General features: G+C 46.4%; 1 protein-coding gene across 1 annotated transcript in view; it reads right to left on the bottom strand.

Moving 5' to 3' along the window:
• Window positions 1-17,895, bottom strand: part of LOC147901147 (polyribonucleotide nucleotidyltransferase) — a 276,757-nt gene that overhangs the window by 38,167 nt on the left and 220,695 nt on the right. The window contains exons 11-12 of the mRNA XM_087375929.1: window positions 9,066-9,191; window positions 3,531-3,661 (exon numbers count right to left, since the gene is read on the bottom strand). Of these exons, the coding sequence (XP_087232055.1) occupies window positions 3,531-3,661; window positions 9,066-9,191 (257 nt within the window). The remainder of the gene's footprint in view (window positions 1-3,530; window positions 3,662-9,065; window positions 9,192-17,895) is intronic.

Here is a 17,895-nt window from a genome sequence, read left to right as displayed (position 1 = left end):
CTCTCTAGGAAGTCGTCTCCAAGTCCCAAAGGATTTGGCCAATCCCCTATCCTACTGTGCCTATCTGATATGAGTCCGCTGCCCTGGCATGCATCCCTCCAGGTCTTTAACATCTGATATGAGTCCGCTGCCCTGGCATGCATCAACGGAGAGGCCTTTCCTGTCACCGGAGCCTCGAAGAAGATCCACCTATAGGACTGCTGCCACTGCCTCCCAATGCGAGGCGTGTTTCCAAGAAGCCTCCACTAGAGTAGGAGCTTCCAGGGTTTCGCAACTGGAGTAAGGCCTCTCACAACCAACTTGCCTAAGAGAGCTCTACTCTGCATCTTTAGGTTAGTAATGCCAAGCCCCTGCGTCTGTGGCAGGATCATTGTTTGCCAGGCCACCCTGGCTCTAGTGTTGTGCATGCCATCCGATCCCGACCAGAGGAAGTTCCGTACTATGCGCCGTAGCTGCCTCAAAAAGCCCCGATGAAAACACCAACACGAGGCGATGTACCAAGCTGTGGCTAGGAGTACCTCGTTCACCACTACTGCACGACCCAAAAGCGATTGTTTGGCAGAGCTCCAATATAAGAGCTTCCCTGACACTCTCTAGGACCAGGCTGAACTGCTGCTCTACCAAAATGTCAATGCCTACTTGGCAGCCCAAGTAACATGATGTCACTCCTCTCGGGATCCAACGAAAGCCAAAATGATCTCCCCAATCTCAAACCTCGTGGGTGTCCTCTGAGCCCGTGAAGAAACCAACGGATTTGGTCCAATTTATGCAAGCTCCGAAAGCCTCGCAAAAATAAATGGCTAAGGCCCCTCTGACCCTCTCCAAGCTAGCCACAAAGCCATCCACATAGAGTGCTGTGTCATTTGCAAACTCGGAGTCAAGGAGCTCCTCCTTCTGCCTGATCGGAAGCTGCATCCCTGTAATACTAAGAACCTGGGATTGCAGAAAGTAGCTTGAGGCCTCTACCACGAAAAGGAAAAGATAAGGGGCCAACGGGCGGCACTACCTCACTGAGTGGGAGAGAGGGAAGGCCTCGGTTGTGTGGCCCCCAATAATCATCTTGCTGGAGCTGCCTGCATAGAGAGTTGATACCCCTCTGATCCATCTCTCTGAGAACGGATCCTCTGCATGGTCCCCTCCAAGAAGGACCACTCCACCTTGTCATATGCCTTCTCGAAATTGAGGAGAAGAACGACAAGCGGTTGCTCCTCCTCCCTGGCCCAGTCCACTGCCTCCCAAAAAGTGAAGATGTTATCCAAGATGCTACGCTCGTGACCAAAATCGATCTGCGTCTCATGAATGATATCTGGGAGATGGGATGTCAGATGTAGACTCAAGACCTTAGCCAAGATCTTGTTAGCTGTGTCTAGAAGGGTAACCGGCCTCCATTGCCAAATGTCTGATCTGTCACCCCCCTTCGGAAGCAGGCATATGCCACATGCACCCCTGCACTTGGGTGCAAAGTGACACACTGGCTACATCGACAAGTGCGTAATAGTTCCCTAATAGGAGATTTTGTCGTATGTTGTGACCCCTTTGTGAGCCCTTGTTTAGTATGGACAGCATCATTGTCTCAGTATTGGCCGGCGTTGCCTCTCAGGTCTTTGGGTTTGCTCTACGTGTGCATAGTGAGCTCTCTCGAAGAGCGTTCTTTGTATTTCTCAGTTCTCCGAGTATAAAGCAAATTCTCCCCTGATTGGGGGAGGGGGCCCTTAGTGGGTACAGGGACCCAATCGGTGTCGATTCTACTCTCTCTTTACCCTCATCTCCTTTCTCTCTCTATGGGGTACATACAACTCTAATTCCTCGCTAAAGGTTTAAAGGTCTTGTTGTGAATTACACGATCAGATTACCATTGCATGTTACATTGGTATCAGAGCTTCGATCCAGCTTGACTACCGCAAGTGTATGGTTGTGTTGAGATCCGGAAAGGACACACAACTACCACACTGATGCCTCCTTTACGGGGCTGCAAGACCAGAATGGTCAACTTCAAGGGCATGGGGTAAGAATCCGAAATCTCCAAATAGTTCCAAAGTCCTAATCGCCAAAACTCACACGGCAAAGGCCTCCCAGCACGCATGCGAAGGCCCATGGACTCATCAACATGACCCTGCTCCCCAGGACTAGGGGAAGAGGAAGCTAAGTCCTGGCTGCCTTGAGCGTTGACCTGCTGCTGCTGAGGAGAGGTCAACGGGGGAACCTTTGCCTTGCTCATGCTTGCGGAAGCGGGGTCACTTCCACTAGCAAGCTCTAAGACTTGGAAGGACCGTGAATTGCACAAAGGGAGCTGCCACACTAAAGAGCAAACCACCAAGAAGCTTTGGCACTTTCTGAGAACTCGGGACGCGCTTCAACTCTTCTTCTTCTTGAGGGGCTGGCCAAACTAATGGAAGAAAGCTTGAGCTAGCCGTACAATGCCAGCCCCTAGACCACAAGCTGCCTGCACAAGTTGCCTTAAGCCTCTTTTGGTCGATAAAGATGTGTCTTGGAATCGGTGAGCACCAAAAGGAGGGCTGAAAGACCCACAGTGTGCTGGTCCTGTTCAACAGCAGTGTCTTGTGAGCCAAATGGCGAGCTGCAAGGCGGTGGAGTGCGTGTTGTTCAGGAAGGGGCGGGCTGGGAGAAGATCTCGACAGCAGAAGTCGTGCTGCTCCTAGCGGCAGCCCTACTATAGCTATGGTGGTTGGCAATCGTACGGTGGCCACAGCCCATATGGTGGGCTGTGGTGGCGGAAATAGAAACGAGGAGGGGGTCGCAATAGCAATGCGCCCCCTCCAGTCACACATTCATGCACTCAGCATCGTCACAGACAGGCCGGAATACGCAGGAGCCCGCGAGGGCTTAGACGGAGAGGTTGGAAGAGGGGGGAGGTGCAGTGGAGAAGCAGTTTGCAGGTACCTTCACAATGCGACCAGGGTTGCAAGCCCGACTAAGCATGAGATATGCCACACTTGCTAGACTCGAGCAGTAGTGCTTTCACTCTCATTTCTAGGATCCCTAGACCAAGACTTTTCTCTTTGACTCTTTGGTTCGCCCATCAGGTACATATAGAATCTCTTTTGGGGAACAGCCCTATTAGAGACAGATTTGCATCGAGTGGAGAGACTTGAGATTCTCTACTTTCACAGATGATTGGCAGCAAGCCTTCAGTCCTACATCAGATAGTCCTACTTAATACTTAAGGCACACCAATGAGAAAGGATAAACAAGGTTGGCTTCAAACGGAGTATAAGGCAACTGATGTATCTGAGGATCCAGAGACTCAACAGGTTTCCAGTCTGCTCGGTACTTCGAAGGTACCAGATTTGCTGCAGGTATTAAAAGATTTCATCTGCTAGAGTGATGATACTTTTTGCTGCCCAAAAATTGAACTGCAAATTATCTTAATTCTATGGTGCACAATCTTCAAAACCACATGAATTTAGTAATTATGGATTGGAACCCCTGAAAGTAGCTTCATCTCAAACAATCATCTTCAAAACTTGTTTGCATCCTTGGGAAACAGAAAATAATGAGACTTTCCTTACCAAAATATCTGTCAGCAATCTGTAATCCTTAATCTTGCCAGTTATCTCATCCACATCTGTGACCAGTCCGATTGAAACTCCAGCTACATGCCCACGAAGGGGAACTCCCGCATCCATCAGCGCTAGACTCCCTGAAATTATTATCAAGGAAAAAAATGCCTTGTGCATGACAATTAAGCAAATAGTCCTGACAGCCTAGGAAAGCAACATATAGAGCATACAATACATACTCGTTCATCAGGAAGCTTAAAAGAAGAACCCCTCATAAGCAAGCTTTAAACTGTCAAAGTGTTAACTGATTGGTTAACAATATGCCACCGCTGGTTAGTGATGTGATTTGATGGACAGTGGCAAGTATATAGACCAAGGATTGTGTCTTAGAGCTAGATGGGCCCAAGAGGATGGTAAAAGAATGAGAGGAGAGAGTGGTATAAAATGATTAGCGTTGGCCCTCCCTTCAAAAGGTGACTTGTATAAAAGGCCAAATGGTTGACTTTGGTCTTCATTGTTGTATGCACAAGTTTGGAATTCAAGCCCCCTCTTCTCTTTCAAGAGTGTCTTTGGGTGTTCTCTTGTTTCCTTTGTAGTGCCTTTGTGTTTGCCACTCCATCCCCCTTCATTCTTCCCTTCCCCTCTCCCATCTCCCCTTCTCCCTCTCTATTTTCCCATCTCCCCTTCTCCCTCCCTTCTCCCTTCTTCTCCTTCCCATTTTCTCTACGATGGTGTCAAAACACTTTCTAGTGTCGAATTCTAAAAACCAAGAGGTCGTGGAAACACATTGCAACAATTCGGGAGCCACTTGAGTGACACTTACGGACGGCTCGTGCTGCAATATATAGTCCAATCTATTACAAGGCTTGTGGCAAATGATTCCGGGAATAGCCAAGAGGATTTACAAGGCTCAAAATGATGTGCATAAATAATGCCAGAAAATAGCTTGATTAAAGGCCTTACAATGATGGCAATGTGAAGTGAAAATGTGCCAATAGTCTGCAATGTGCCCACTGATACAATGTGCCCACTGAAGACTGCTCACTGATCCAAAGATGGTAGGGTTTCAGAAAATGATGTGCATAAATAATGCCAGAAAATAGCTTGATTAAAGGCCTTACAATGGTGGCAATGTGAAGTGAAAATGTGCAATAGTCTGCAATGTGCCCACTGATACAATGTGCCCACTGAAGACTGCTCACTGATCCAAAGATGGTAGGGTTTCAGAAAATGTAATCAGTGTGAAACCACATGTGAGCATAGGGACTTAGGAACTAGTCGGGAATTTTGGGCATGGCTTAGATTGGCAACTTGGAGAAATTCAAATCGTCTCCATTGCTCTCACAAGGAGTAGCTTAGAGTGGAGGCTCCATCAGCATTCCTTCAAGATCCCCACAACACGTGAGTCACCGTAGAGACTACACACAAGGCAGAAAATAATTCCAATCCCTCGCCCTAACAATGATGCACTGATTTCTGGACGAGTCACTTTTATCGGAAAGTGAAACTAAACTATGAAGCTAGTTGAAATCTATCTTTGGATGGAGACACCTTTATGCTTATCAATGATTTAGCTTGATGCTATAATCTTCAACCTTCTTCCACTTGTCAACAATTCATATGTGGATCAGTTTCACCGATTATATGTCATCATAGTCAGAGCATATTTGGATGGTTGATGACATCAGGAACAGATGTGATACTACTTATAAGCACAAACAACCATGTGGAGATCTGGGAGGGTGAAACAGTGATTGATTAGGAAAGTCGCTTCTCATGCCTCTTTCAAGGTATGGTCTATGGGTTATGATTGAGTCTCACTAAGGATGCACGTCAGTCCTGTAAGCTGGCAATCAAGTACTGCCTCACTCTCTTAAGTCGTAAGGGTAATTTTCTTTGACAAGGTTTCCTGTGCACTTTCCTTCGCTACCATTAAGTGCACTTCACCTATTACTGCTGTATCCCAACCCAGTAGGATATGATGTGGAAACTATGGACACAACAAGAGGGATTTGTTGCAAAGTGGAAAATTTTGTTGCAGATTCTTTTGGAGACCTTATAGCCTGAAGATTAGAACCTACTCTTGCCAAATGTCTTTGTCTTTTTTTGCTTTTGTTTATGATCTTTAGAATTGCTTAGTTCAGACCTCCTGCCTGATACATTATCTCCTGCTATTCTTTCATAACCATAGTACATAATCATGTGGATAAGAAATTCATTCAGAAAACAAACCCTTCAGAGATCCTTGGTCGGAATTGGTGAAACTGAGTAACAAAGCTGAAGTAATGTTGGCCTTGGTCAGACCAGTGAATTATTCCCCATGTACAAAAAAAATACAATTATTGTTACAGTGTGCATCAGCATCAAATATAAATCACAGTAAAACAGGGGGTATACGGTACTATGGGGCTGGTGCCTGATATTCAGGATGAACAGAGTTGCAAGAAGATAGCTGTAGGAGCCCCCCTTTGGGCTCCTCGGGATACCATATTCTTAAATGAAAAACAGATGGGAATGGGTACTACAGAAGTTAAAAAGGAAACTGCAGATGTGGTAGGGGTTTCAACCCTCTTTGGCTAGGAGGAAGTTCGTATTAAATCACTTTCTGTACCCCTCAGTAATCTATTGCTGTCTTGTTGGTCTCCTTTAAAAACAAGAATCAACAAACTTAACTCTTTGTTTAGAGTGTTCCTGTAGGGAGGAGATGTTAATCACAGAAAGATTGCCAAAATGAGGTGGGAGTACTGTACTATACCGAAGCATGAAGGAGGATTAGGCATTGTTGACTTGGAAAGGTCAGCAGCTCGTTTCATGGGAAAATGGATTTTAAAAGCACTGCAGGAGAAGAACATAGGGTGCTCAAAACTGATCATAAGGCACTTCAAATACACTCATCCCATTAGGTGCAAGAGTTGGATAGGGTACCCAGAACCCACCTTGTTTGGGGGAGAGCCCTGCAACAAATGTTCAGGACTTGGGGAAGCAATGTGGAACGTATGGCAGATGTAAAGACATCATACACGCTGGAAGGGGCTTTCTAGGAAGAACAGGTACCTTCACTGCTATATTGTTTCATGGAAGGATCATGCTCTCTAGAATAGGGACCTCAAGCATGCAGTGTACCTCAACAAAAAGGGTTTTACAGTCTCGGGTGATGTGTGGAACAGGGAGTCTTGTAGCTGGTTTAATGTGTTCTAATAAAAAATGGAATGTGCTTGTGGAGGCAGCTCAATTACTTATAGAGTTCACTTCGTATGGACAGGAACATTTAATCCCAGTTCCTGTTTTCTTCAACTCCAATGGAATTCACGATTGTCTTACTAGAAAGTGGGGAGAAGGGATTTGTCAGGGGTGTGGAGAGAAAGAATCACAAAATTTGTGAGAGGTCAATGCAAGAGAAACATTCGTGCCTTCTGTGGCGAATAATCCACAAAACAGTATGGAAAGGCAGCAGAGCTGCTGCTTTGACAAATAGAGCTGTCGCACTATTTGTCAAAGGTGTCAGTTGTCCCTTATTTATTCCTTAACTGTAAATGTAAAAAAGTTTGTTCCTCGTTTATTCCTCAACTGAAAGGTTCTAACTTGTTGTGGCACAAAGTTTGTCAGTAGGTCAGGTACATGCCCACTGCTTGGTGATAAGCCACCTAAGTTGCAGGGGGAGTGGTGTCATTCAAGGTCATGTTTTACGGGCTATATGGCTTCAAAGGAATGCTATGGGGTATAATAATAAAAATCTGGATGTTTTGGTATTAATCTCTAGTTACTGCTGTCCACAGGCCCGGAAGAATATAATCCAAGAGCGTGATGCACAGATTGAACAGATCACTGCCAGTCTTAAGAAAGATGTTGCTCTTGTGTGTGCTCACCTCAAGGTTACAAAGGATATCTGGAACCTCGTGGCAGACATTCATGGTTCGTTTCAAAAGCAGTAGAAACACCTGGACACATTTCCGAACCAGAACTAAAGATAGTGTTCTCCCAGGCTGCTACAGTGTTTTCCCGGGTTTTGGTGCTTCTCTGGGTTATGCTTGGTATGTTATCTCATGGTGCACAGTGCTGGGACATATCTGGCATTTTGTGAATCTGAAAAATGTGGGCTGAGGATCCCATTGTGAAAATTCTTTTACAGCTATCAATAAAAACACCCTCTTTGTAACACCCCCCCCCCCCAAAAAAAAAAAAAGTTCCTGGGTCTATGCCACCTTCACAAGGTCATGCATCTCCTGGCATGTACATAACATTGCATAATTTAACATCAAGAAAAAGGAGATATCCAACTTGATGCCATCCCAGCACAAGAAACTTTGAAAATGGAGGACCCTTTGCAGTCACCTGCAATTCCAAACTACAAAATATATGATACCTTAGAAAGTAACATGCATGATAAAATTCATCCACCCTCCCCTCCCAGCATGCACCAAAAACATTTCTTTTAAAATGGGGGGGGCGGGGGGGGGGGGGTTACTTCAGACATAGAGAGCGCTGATCTTGCCTTCTTCCTAAGTTTTTGCCTTCATAAATATTGAGTACATCTGCATAGTATAATAGCAATTGCATAAATGCGCTTGAAGTAATGAGATTGACATTTTAAACCCTCCCAAGCTTTGGGCTCTTAAAAGATAACCTCAGCAATGTAGCTGAGGAGGCCAAATAATTATTTTTGGGCTGCAACTTGAATGTACACATCATCATCCGGAATCTGCATGCAAAACACTTTAACATGAATATACTACGAACTTATTGATACATGCACATGTTGCTATGCTTGTTGAGATATGTATGTCTCTTTCTGAGTTTGCAAGGCAGCCTCTGGTCAGAATATTTTTTAAGCAGTCCACTAAAACGACTTTCCACAAGCCCTAAATCCCGACCTTAATAGTGCCCTGCCCTCACACGGAGCAGGGATCTCTCAAAAACATTACAGATACTGGTTTACTAAAGGAGACACCTTTCATTCCTCTTCCATCTTCATGAAGGCATTGTTCCTTAAGCAGCCATGGTAGCATGTTTTTCTTACTTCAAGCATTTTCTCAAACTTCCCCAGCAAGAGTACGAAATATATGATGCTCAATTTAGTTTACCAATGGACAAGCAAGAAAAAAAGTATGAAACAAATTCTGAAAATTTTAGTTAGACCCTTGCTTTTGTTGCATAGAAACCACAACATGCCCTTTCCAGATGTCATTGGGTTATGAAGATCGCCATTCCTCACTGCTCATTATATAAATGTACATAGTCAAAACACATAATTTTAAAATGAACCAGTACAAGCCACACAAGAGTATACAACATGTAACACATGTTATAGATATCGAGGACATATCTTTATTACGATTTCTATTACACTTGCTGAAACAGAACTATGAATTCACAGCCTCACAATATACAAGGACCCAAAGGAATTTTAAAAAAGATGAATTGTAGCAAGCAAAGCACGACTTAAGACCTCAGCAGGCCCCACCAATACGCACTCACTCTGATGAACCCAACAGAGTTTGACAGAGCCCTTTGATAAAGGACAACACAGATGAGAAGACTACTAACCTCCACAAACTGTTGCCATTGATGAGGATCCATCTGATGCCATTACTTCTGAAGTAACACGAACACTATATGGAAAATCCTCCTCTGGGGGCAAAAGGGCAAGTAGAGCCTTCTCTGCAAGTGTGCCTAAATAACCCCGACAAAGATGAAGGACTCAACCAAATATCAAAAATATTTAAAAAGGGTTACAGAAACCGTAAATCTACTATGAAGATTCTTCCAAAGACATGCATAGAAGAAAATGTCTCTAATTCATACAGAAAGACAGATTTTTGGTCAGAAAATAAGCATCCCTAAAATAGACCCAAGATGATCAGAAGTGGAATCGCAAAAAACACAGCACAGTTTTGAATAACCCCCAGAGATTTCTACCAAACTACCTATCCTTATCTACCATTCTCTCTATATACACAGACATACATACATCTAGATTTGCACCTCTCTTTCTCTCAACCTTATCAATGTGAGTCTTTCCATTTTGGTCTATTGCTCATTTCCATTTCCTTTCAATTTTATTATGTTTCCATTTGAGTATTATCTTCTCTCTCTTTTCTTTTCTTTTTAAATAAAAACTTTTCTTTTTTAATTTTAAATCTCTCTTCTCTTTCTCTCTCTCTCTCTCTCTCGCTCTCTCTCTCTCATCGCACATTGGCAGCGCTCGCCATCTCCCGCTTTTCAATGTTGCCAGTTTCCCGTAATTAAACATGGCCGACACCGTCGAGCATGTTACAGAAGCAGCAACAGCAGCAACATCAATGGCCGCCACGACCGATATGCTGCACTATAGTAGAAGAGGACTTGCATCTTCTTCAAAGGACAGCGCAGTGCCTGCACTTGCCGCACTCCCAGTCGCAGGTACACCGGTTTCAGCTCCACTATCTCATCTTCCGCCCAGCGCAGTGCCCGCACTTGCCGCACTCCCAGTCGCAGGTACACCGGTTTTAGCTCCATTATCTCATCTTCCGCCCATAGCTACTTTGTACCCGCAGTTTTTTTCACCCCTCCCCTCTTAGGTTCCTTCTTCTCCTACCCCTTCTCCACCCTTTTTGCTCCCCCTCTCACAGCCCTCTGTCACCTCTTCCCCCCCTTTGTTGCCTATTTTACCTACTTTGCCAGAGGCTCCCTCCTCCTCATCCTCTCTACAGACTTTACCCATCCCCTCCTCTCCATCCCCGGTACCCGCTTTCTCTCCCCCTTTCCAGCCTTCTCCTTCATCCCCGCTACCCACCTTACCGGTTTCCCCCCTTTCTCCCTTTCTTTCTCCTTCCATGCCTTGTGCTGTTTGTCCTTGCCGCCACATCCTACCAGAGCTTCAGCACTTTGAGACCCACCTCCGAGCTGCCCTTCAGATGCTTCACAGGAAGGACGAGACCATTGCTCTACTTACAGCTCAGGTTGCATCTCTTGCTGATCGAGTGACACAGCAGGATCGGGAGATCTTGTCTATTAGGACAGATCTTCAGGTCTTACAGGCGACTCATAGGACTCTTGCTGGAGAGATTCATGGACACATAGAGCGAGTGCAGCAGATTGAGACTCGCGTTCAGCACATAGACACATCTCCCACTACAGCAGTAGCAGCGGTTGAGGAGCGTTTGACCTCCCTTCAGACAGAGGTCCAGAGAGCCACAGAGTGGGTGGATGTCGTCCGCCGTCAGCCATCACAGCCTCAAAGATCGACTGTATCAGCTACATTGGCCGAGTCACAGCAGAGGGCCACAAAGGCCCTCAACATTCGCATTCGTGGTATCTTGCCCTCGGCGACAGAGTCCACGATGACACAGGCTGTGACCTTTGTCTCTCAGACACTGGGAGTACAGGATCATGGCATAGTAGGATCATATAGAGTCGGGAGGGATCGAACTAGAGAGCAGCCCCTCATTATCAGATTCAGAGATGCCCAGGCACGTCTAGCTGCCCTCAGGAGGAGAGGGACACTCAGAGACCACCCACAGATTTCCATGGACGAGGATCTGACTCAGATACAGGTTGAGGAGCGCAAGGCGCTCATGCCTTAGAGAGATGCAGCCCGAGCTCAGGGCAAGTGGGCAGTGATCAGGGATGGCAGACTCATCACAGGCACTTTGAGGCGTGCTCCCACAGTGCTTAGAGATGACAGACCAGCAGATATAGCCCCACCTCCACCTCCTGCTACGACCGCTTGATGGGACAGGGCCCATGGGACACACCACCCGTCAGATAGTCTACGCATCGCTGTATGGAACTGCAATGGTTCTTTTACAGCACAGCCAGGCAATCTACCGGGGGCATTCTTTGGGAGAGATATCATCTTTTTCACGAAGACACACGAGAGTCCAGAGAGACCTTTGCCACGAGTGACAGGGTATACATGGAGATCTGCCTTCAGGCAGCACACCCGAACATTTGGAGTGAGAGGATCTGGAGGAGTGGCCATTTTGTACAGAGAGCATCTCGATCGGATCATCACAGTGGAGAGAGCGGATTCACATGCCCGATTCTTGTGGGTACGCATCTGCCGCAGAGCCCCTCAGCGAGATCTTTTTATTGCAGTTTGCTACATCCCCCCGGCGCAGTCGATCTATTCTTTTACTGGACCAGGCCAGTCCATATTTGAGGATCTCTCAACGGACATTGCAGATTTTTCACATCGCGGAGAAGTCATCCTTTTAGGAGACTTCAACGCGAGGACCTCAGACAGACAGGCCCTCACTTATGACTTCATGGAGGATCCAGTCATACTCCCAGCATTTCACGATGATAGCCTCTGTCGGACTTCATCAGACTGCACAGTACAACCCACAGATCAGGGACGTCAGTTACTGGAGCTCCTCACCTCGCACAGTATGGTCATTTATAACGGCTTATCCAGGTGGCCACAGTCTTCCATGCCTACATTCTCTTCTGCTTCTGGGCGTGGTACTAGCGTGATCGACTACATCATAGGTCCCCCGACTCTAGTCCCTTCCATCCATAGCCTTACTGTTAGCCCCTTCATGCCCTCTGCCGACCATGCACTCATCCACTTTACTTTGACTAATGTCTCCCATGACCCACCCCCCCCCTCGTTATCATGACCGCCAACCCTATTACGAGGTTCATTTCGACCACCAGTTCGATGATGTATATAGCCAAAACCTCAGCCGCCTACTCCGTCCTCATCTATTAGATGCTCTACCATCCACGCAGGACCGGTGGGAACTTGTACATACTTCACTCGTTTCTGCCGCTCACATGTCGTTCCCTGCCACATGTCATTCGTCTAGTCCCCCACCGGTTGGTCTTGTTCCTTGCAATGGTTGGTATGACGAGGAGTGTAAGGAACTCCGCAGGAAACTTCACCTTGAGACCAAGGAGAAGTCTCTCCTCCTTGCCGAAACCAAGAGAGACTACAAGTGGTTGGTTAGGCGCAAGAAACGCCAATTTCTAGCCTGGAATGAGGAGGAGCTGAGAAGCTTGCTTTTCAGCTGTGACTCCAAGGAATTTTGGAGAAAATTCCTCCGCTCGAAGTCTCAGAGCCCCCTCACAGATCCACATGTCTGGTCTGCATACACTTCAGCTCTATACGATGTTCCAGATCAGCCAGCCATCGATTTATCCCATTCCCCTAGGCCAGCTTCATCTAGTCTCTTCACACCAGAGAGTGTCCGTGCAGCAGTCCACCGATTGAAGAACGGGAGAGCTAAGGATCATGATGGATTGCAAGCGGAGTATGTAATCCATGGGATTGATGCCTTAGATTTTGTTCTTTCCCGTCTCTTCAATGAGTCTGTTTGTACAGGCCTACCACAGTCCTGGTTAGGCAATACCATAGTACTTATCCACAAGTCGGGGGACCCTATGGAGCCGTCGAATCACAGGACCATCATGATTGGCCACGTTGTGGCCAAGATCTATGCATCAGTTTTGGAAAGCTGTATAAATGACCATGCCGAGATGACAAGACTCAGAGCCAGAGGGCACGCTGGATTTTGCAGGGATCATTCGACACTTGACCACATCCTCACACTCAGGGCACTGGTAGAGGAGGCGAAGTCACGAAGGCAACGGCTTTATTGTTGCTTCGTGGACTTCAGGAAGGCATTTGACACAGTTCCGCGATTCAGATTGTTTCAGAGAATTCGCCAGATGGGCTTCAGTGGAGAGATACAGTGGGCTATCATGGCTTTGTATGAGAGGGTCACTGGTCGGGTTCGGACACGTGAGGGGCTCTCAGAGGAGGTATGCAGCACGATTGGGGTGAAGCAGGGTTGCCCGCTCTCTCCTACTCTCTTTGGATTATATATTGATGAGCTAGAGATGTTTATACAGATGACAGGCGGTGTGGGCTCTACTCTCTCAGGATCCTCCATTCCTATCCTCCTGTATGCGGACGATGTGGTTCTCATTTCCTCTACTGCTCAGGGCCTCCAGGCACATATTGAGGCACTCCACAGGTTTTGCCAGGACAGGGGGTTGACCGTAAACCTTGGCAAGACCAAGGTTATGGTTTTCAACACCTCTGATCGTATTTACAGCACGGATGAGTTTTGCTTCACATATGACGGACAGCCCATTGAGCTTGTTAGAGAGTACACTTATTTGGGGGCAGTTTTCAGGGGACCGGTTTTCACCATGACATATGCAACACGAGATAGGATTAGTAAAGGGTATGCTTCGTTGGCTCATCTTGAGCGTCAGTGTTTTCAGTCCCACTTTCAACATCCCGATACGAAATCCTTGCTTTTTGATACATTGGTGAGACCAGCTGTGATGTATGCAGCTCCTTTCTGGGCAGGAGACCTCGGCGCTGCAGATTGGAGACGAGTAGAGAGGTTACAGATCATCATGTTCTCTCGGCTCATTAGGGCCAAGGCTACAGTTCCGCACGAGATCATGCTAGCAGAGTTTGGAGCTACTCCCCTTGCATTGGATGCAGCGTTTCAGTCGGTCATGTATTTGCGTAGGGTTAGGGAGTTTGGAGACTCAGCAGCAGGCAGAGCTCGGTTGCCATGGTTAGCACTTGCATCTTCTATGGAGTTGGCACGATTTGGGGCCCGATACTGCTGGTACTTCAGACTCACTAGGTGGCTCACATCTCTTGGACTAGACATGGATAGACTGCCTCCCTTCCGATACAGCATAGATGCCCCTCATCTCGAGTTGACTCACCACGAGCTTAGCCAGGTCACGAGAGCAGACTTGCTGCAGCTTCATACGTATCGCACTTGGATTTATCCCACGCAGCTTCCGACGAAGATGGCCACATATCGTGACCACTTCCTTCGGATCTCAGAGGATGGATTTGTCATTCCACCAGGCTATATAGGTATCCACATGTCCCACTCACTGAGGATTGCCCTTGGCCAGCTTAGAGTCTCTTCGCATCAGCTCGAGATAGAGGCTGGTAGGATGCGACGCATGGAGGATGGACGGCGACCAGGCCGAGAGACCAGGATCTGCCCTTGTTGCACCATGGCCCTTGTTGCACCATGGGAGAGGTGGAGTCAGAGGAGCACTTCATTTGCAGATGCCCGCTATATTATGAGCTCAGAGGTAGATTCCACTGTCTCTTCACGGATGGCTTTGGACCTCTCTCACGAGTGATGGACTACGAGGATCAGCATTGCCTAGCTCTTTATGTCAGGGAGGCCACTATGCTTCGACGAGACTACCTCAGAGACCATCAGCACAGACCAGAGCGTGATAGAGCCCAGCCTGATAGAGCTCAGGCACACGCTATACCAGAGGACAGAGACCAGGAGGAGCACGAGGAGGTCAGAGCTCACACAGGACACATGCCTCCACCCTGTGGATGTACATATGAGATGGTTTGTAGACGCCGCAGGATCTTGTTACATAGGGGACGTACTCGTCGCTTCATCTCCAGACGATCCAGGATGATGGCAGCTTTTCGGAGGAGACTTACTCATGGAGATCTCGCCCCACCAGCCGCTCACCTCACCTTTGCTCAGATTTGTACTCTCATAGCAGGAGGCAGAGTCGATGGACAGGATTTTCAGTATTATTTTGGTTCTCAGACTCCGTGACACCTGGACTTGTATCTTTGCATTGGCATATTGTACTCATCCCTCCATTTTGCACCCAGGGGCGGTTTCCTTGCATCTAGTTTACTTTGTATTTAGGCTCAGATTTGACATTATGTACTTTCACTTGCATTGTATTGCGTAGCACTTAGATGATATTCGACGATGCCTCTTCTTTGTGGCACGTTGATTTTGTGCTATCTTGTATGCAGAGTTCTTGATGTCCCATGGGCCCATTTTGGCCTTTAGTGGACAATAATACACTTTCTTTCTTTCTTTCTAGATACATACATGTCATGTCTAAGATATATGCATCACTATTTGATACAAAGGTCAGTCGATTCGCAGAAATGCGGAATAGAGAAACAGGCCGGAACCATGGAGTACATGCTCACACTCAGGGGTGTCAAGGCCACGGCATGGAGACAAAGGGTCTATTGTTGCTTTGTGGATTTCCACAAAGCCTTTGATACAGTACCGAGAGCCCGCCTTCTTAGACGATTACAGAAGCTAGGGTACGACCAAGAGATCATGTGGGCTGTTATGACACTCTATGAGAGGGTTTCACGAAGAATCCAAGCATGAGCTGGATGGAAAGAGGAGATCGTGAGCACTATTGGGGTCAAACAAGGGTGCCCACTTTCGCCAACCCTGTTTGGCCTCTACATAGACGAGAGCTCGCAGCTTTTATGGAGACACTAGGGAAGGCTTCATGCTCTCTCGCTGATTCCTTGATTCAGATCTTGTTGTATGCAGATGACATTGTGTTATTATCCTCTTCTGCGGAGGGCTTCGAGAGACACTTAGATGCATTACAGTCATGTCGTGAATCGCATGATTCGAAGGTCAACCTTGTAAGGTCAAGGTCATGATCTTCAACACATCTTGAGAAGCTATGCACAGAGAGCAATTCAATCAATTTCGATGGATCACCAGCTGAGATTGTTTCATCATACACTTTATCTTGGAGTTCTCTCTTCTGGTCCTATTTTTAAGAGAGACCGGTGATGTAGGCCCGTTTGAGCAGATAATATGCTTCGTTAGCCAACCTAGAGAGGTAGTGCTTCCACTCAAACTTTTAGGACCCTCTCCTTTTCGACTCCTTGGTCCGACTAGCAGGCATGTATGGTAGCCCTTGTTGGGGACCAGATCTCTCAGACACAGAGCAAGCATGGATAAAGCGTCTCCAGGTTCTCATGCTATCGGAGATGATACGCAGTAAGCCGTCAGTTCCACCAGATCATTCAGACTGAGTTTGGGTCATCTTGTCACAGCTTGCGATGGCATCCTTCGACATAGATTGAGAATGAGATTTTCTCAAGCTTCTTTTGGCAAGCTTTTCTGGCTGTTTGGGATCTATCCTAGACAGCCAGATTTTGAGTTGTTCTTTACCTGGGTTCACTACTGGGCACTCCCACGGAGTCTTTGGTGATCCAATTTTTTCGACTTTTGTTTTCTTCCGTTGTTCTTTGCAGCAATTGCTCTTCGATTTTCTGCAAACTCACTACATGTATTTGTCCTACATGGAGATTTTCTCTTGATGTAATATTTCGGCTTACCAGTTTTTTTTTCTTGGATAGATATCTTGTAATATAAAGCATTCAAAGTTTTCACTTTAAAAAAAAGTGCATGGTGTGAGGTACGTGTGAGTTTTCTGTGTGTCTTCCTTGTCCTACGGTCACTCTGTACAGCCTCCATACAGCTCTTTTGGGCTCCCGTACAGATATTGCACGTGCAATCAAGCCTTCCGTACGGGATTTCGTACCTCTGCCCTACACAAGCACTCAAGTCTTTCTTGCAGCGTATGTCGGTACACGTTCAGCGTCCATACAGTACATTGTCCGTACGCGTGCTGTCAGGCCCTCTGTACAGGACGTCGTACAATTGCTGTACATACATTTTTCTGTCAGGCTGCTGCTTCCATACAGATTGTACTTTCCGTACTGTTTTGCGGTCAGGGTTTTCTTACAGTTTGTTGTCAGAGTTTCTATACAATTTGCTGTCAGAGTATCATACACTCTTTTTCTGTTTTCTTTTTGCCTTGGTTCGCAACCCTATGTGGGTTTTGGTCCGTACCAAATGGGTGCATATGAGTATGATAAAACTTTTCGAAAGGAAACCAAATGTTGCCCTCAATGATTGTCAAGGCAGATGCCTGATTATACAATGTCTCATTCAAGGATAAATTTTTGAATTTGCCATGGTTTATGCGCCTCAATCTTCTTGCAGTAGAGGCTTAATTTGGGCAGATATGCAAGGTTATCCCTGGAGACAGCATGCCTTCATTCGTGGGGATTTTAATAATGCTCCTCATCACAGTGATAACACTTCTGGTCATACTCAGCTGTTGGCTTTTGAGTGTCATCTTTGGTCAGATCTATTACTTCAGCTTAGTCTTGTTGACCTTTGGAAAGAATCGCAGCCCATGCTGCCGGGCTATACTTTTCAGCATAAAGCTCAGCCATCTTATCGGGCTCATCTAGATCATTGATATAGGGTTAATCCTCAACACTATGATAATCTCAATGCTAAATTATGTGTGGATTATGCATTTATGCATTTTGATCATGCCCCTTTGTGGTTGAGGATCTCTCTTCATGATATGCCTGCTGATCGGCTTCCACAAAGAAGACTACTTATTGTGAATAATAGTTATTTTGAGCATGAGACATACAAAACCATGGTTCATGATGATGTTTAGCCCCTATCACAACAGTCTCACATTGGTATTGATTATGCTTGGGAAGCTTTCATTGTGAAAATGCAGGCTGTTATTCGCAACTATGGCAAGAATTACATGAAGACCTTGAGAGAGAGTGTTGCTC

The sequence above is a fragment of the Dipteris shenzhenensis genome, chromosome 6, assembly GCF_047967505.1.
Source record: "Dipteris shenzhenensis isolate YYH24624 ecotype China chromosome 6, Dip_SZ_1.0, whole genome shotgun sequence".
NCBI lineage: Eukaryota > Viridiplantae > Streptophyta > Polypodiopsida > Gleicheniales > Dipteridaceae > Dipteris > Dipteris shenzhenensis.
The sequence above is the reverse complement of the archived record's forward strand: the minus strand, read 5'-3'. Positions and strand labels throughout refer to the sequence as shown.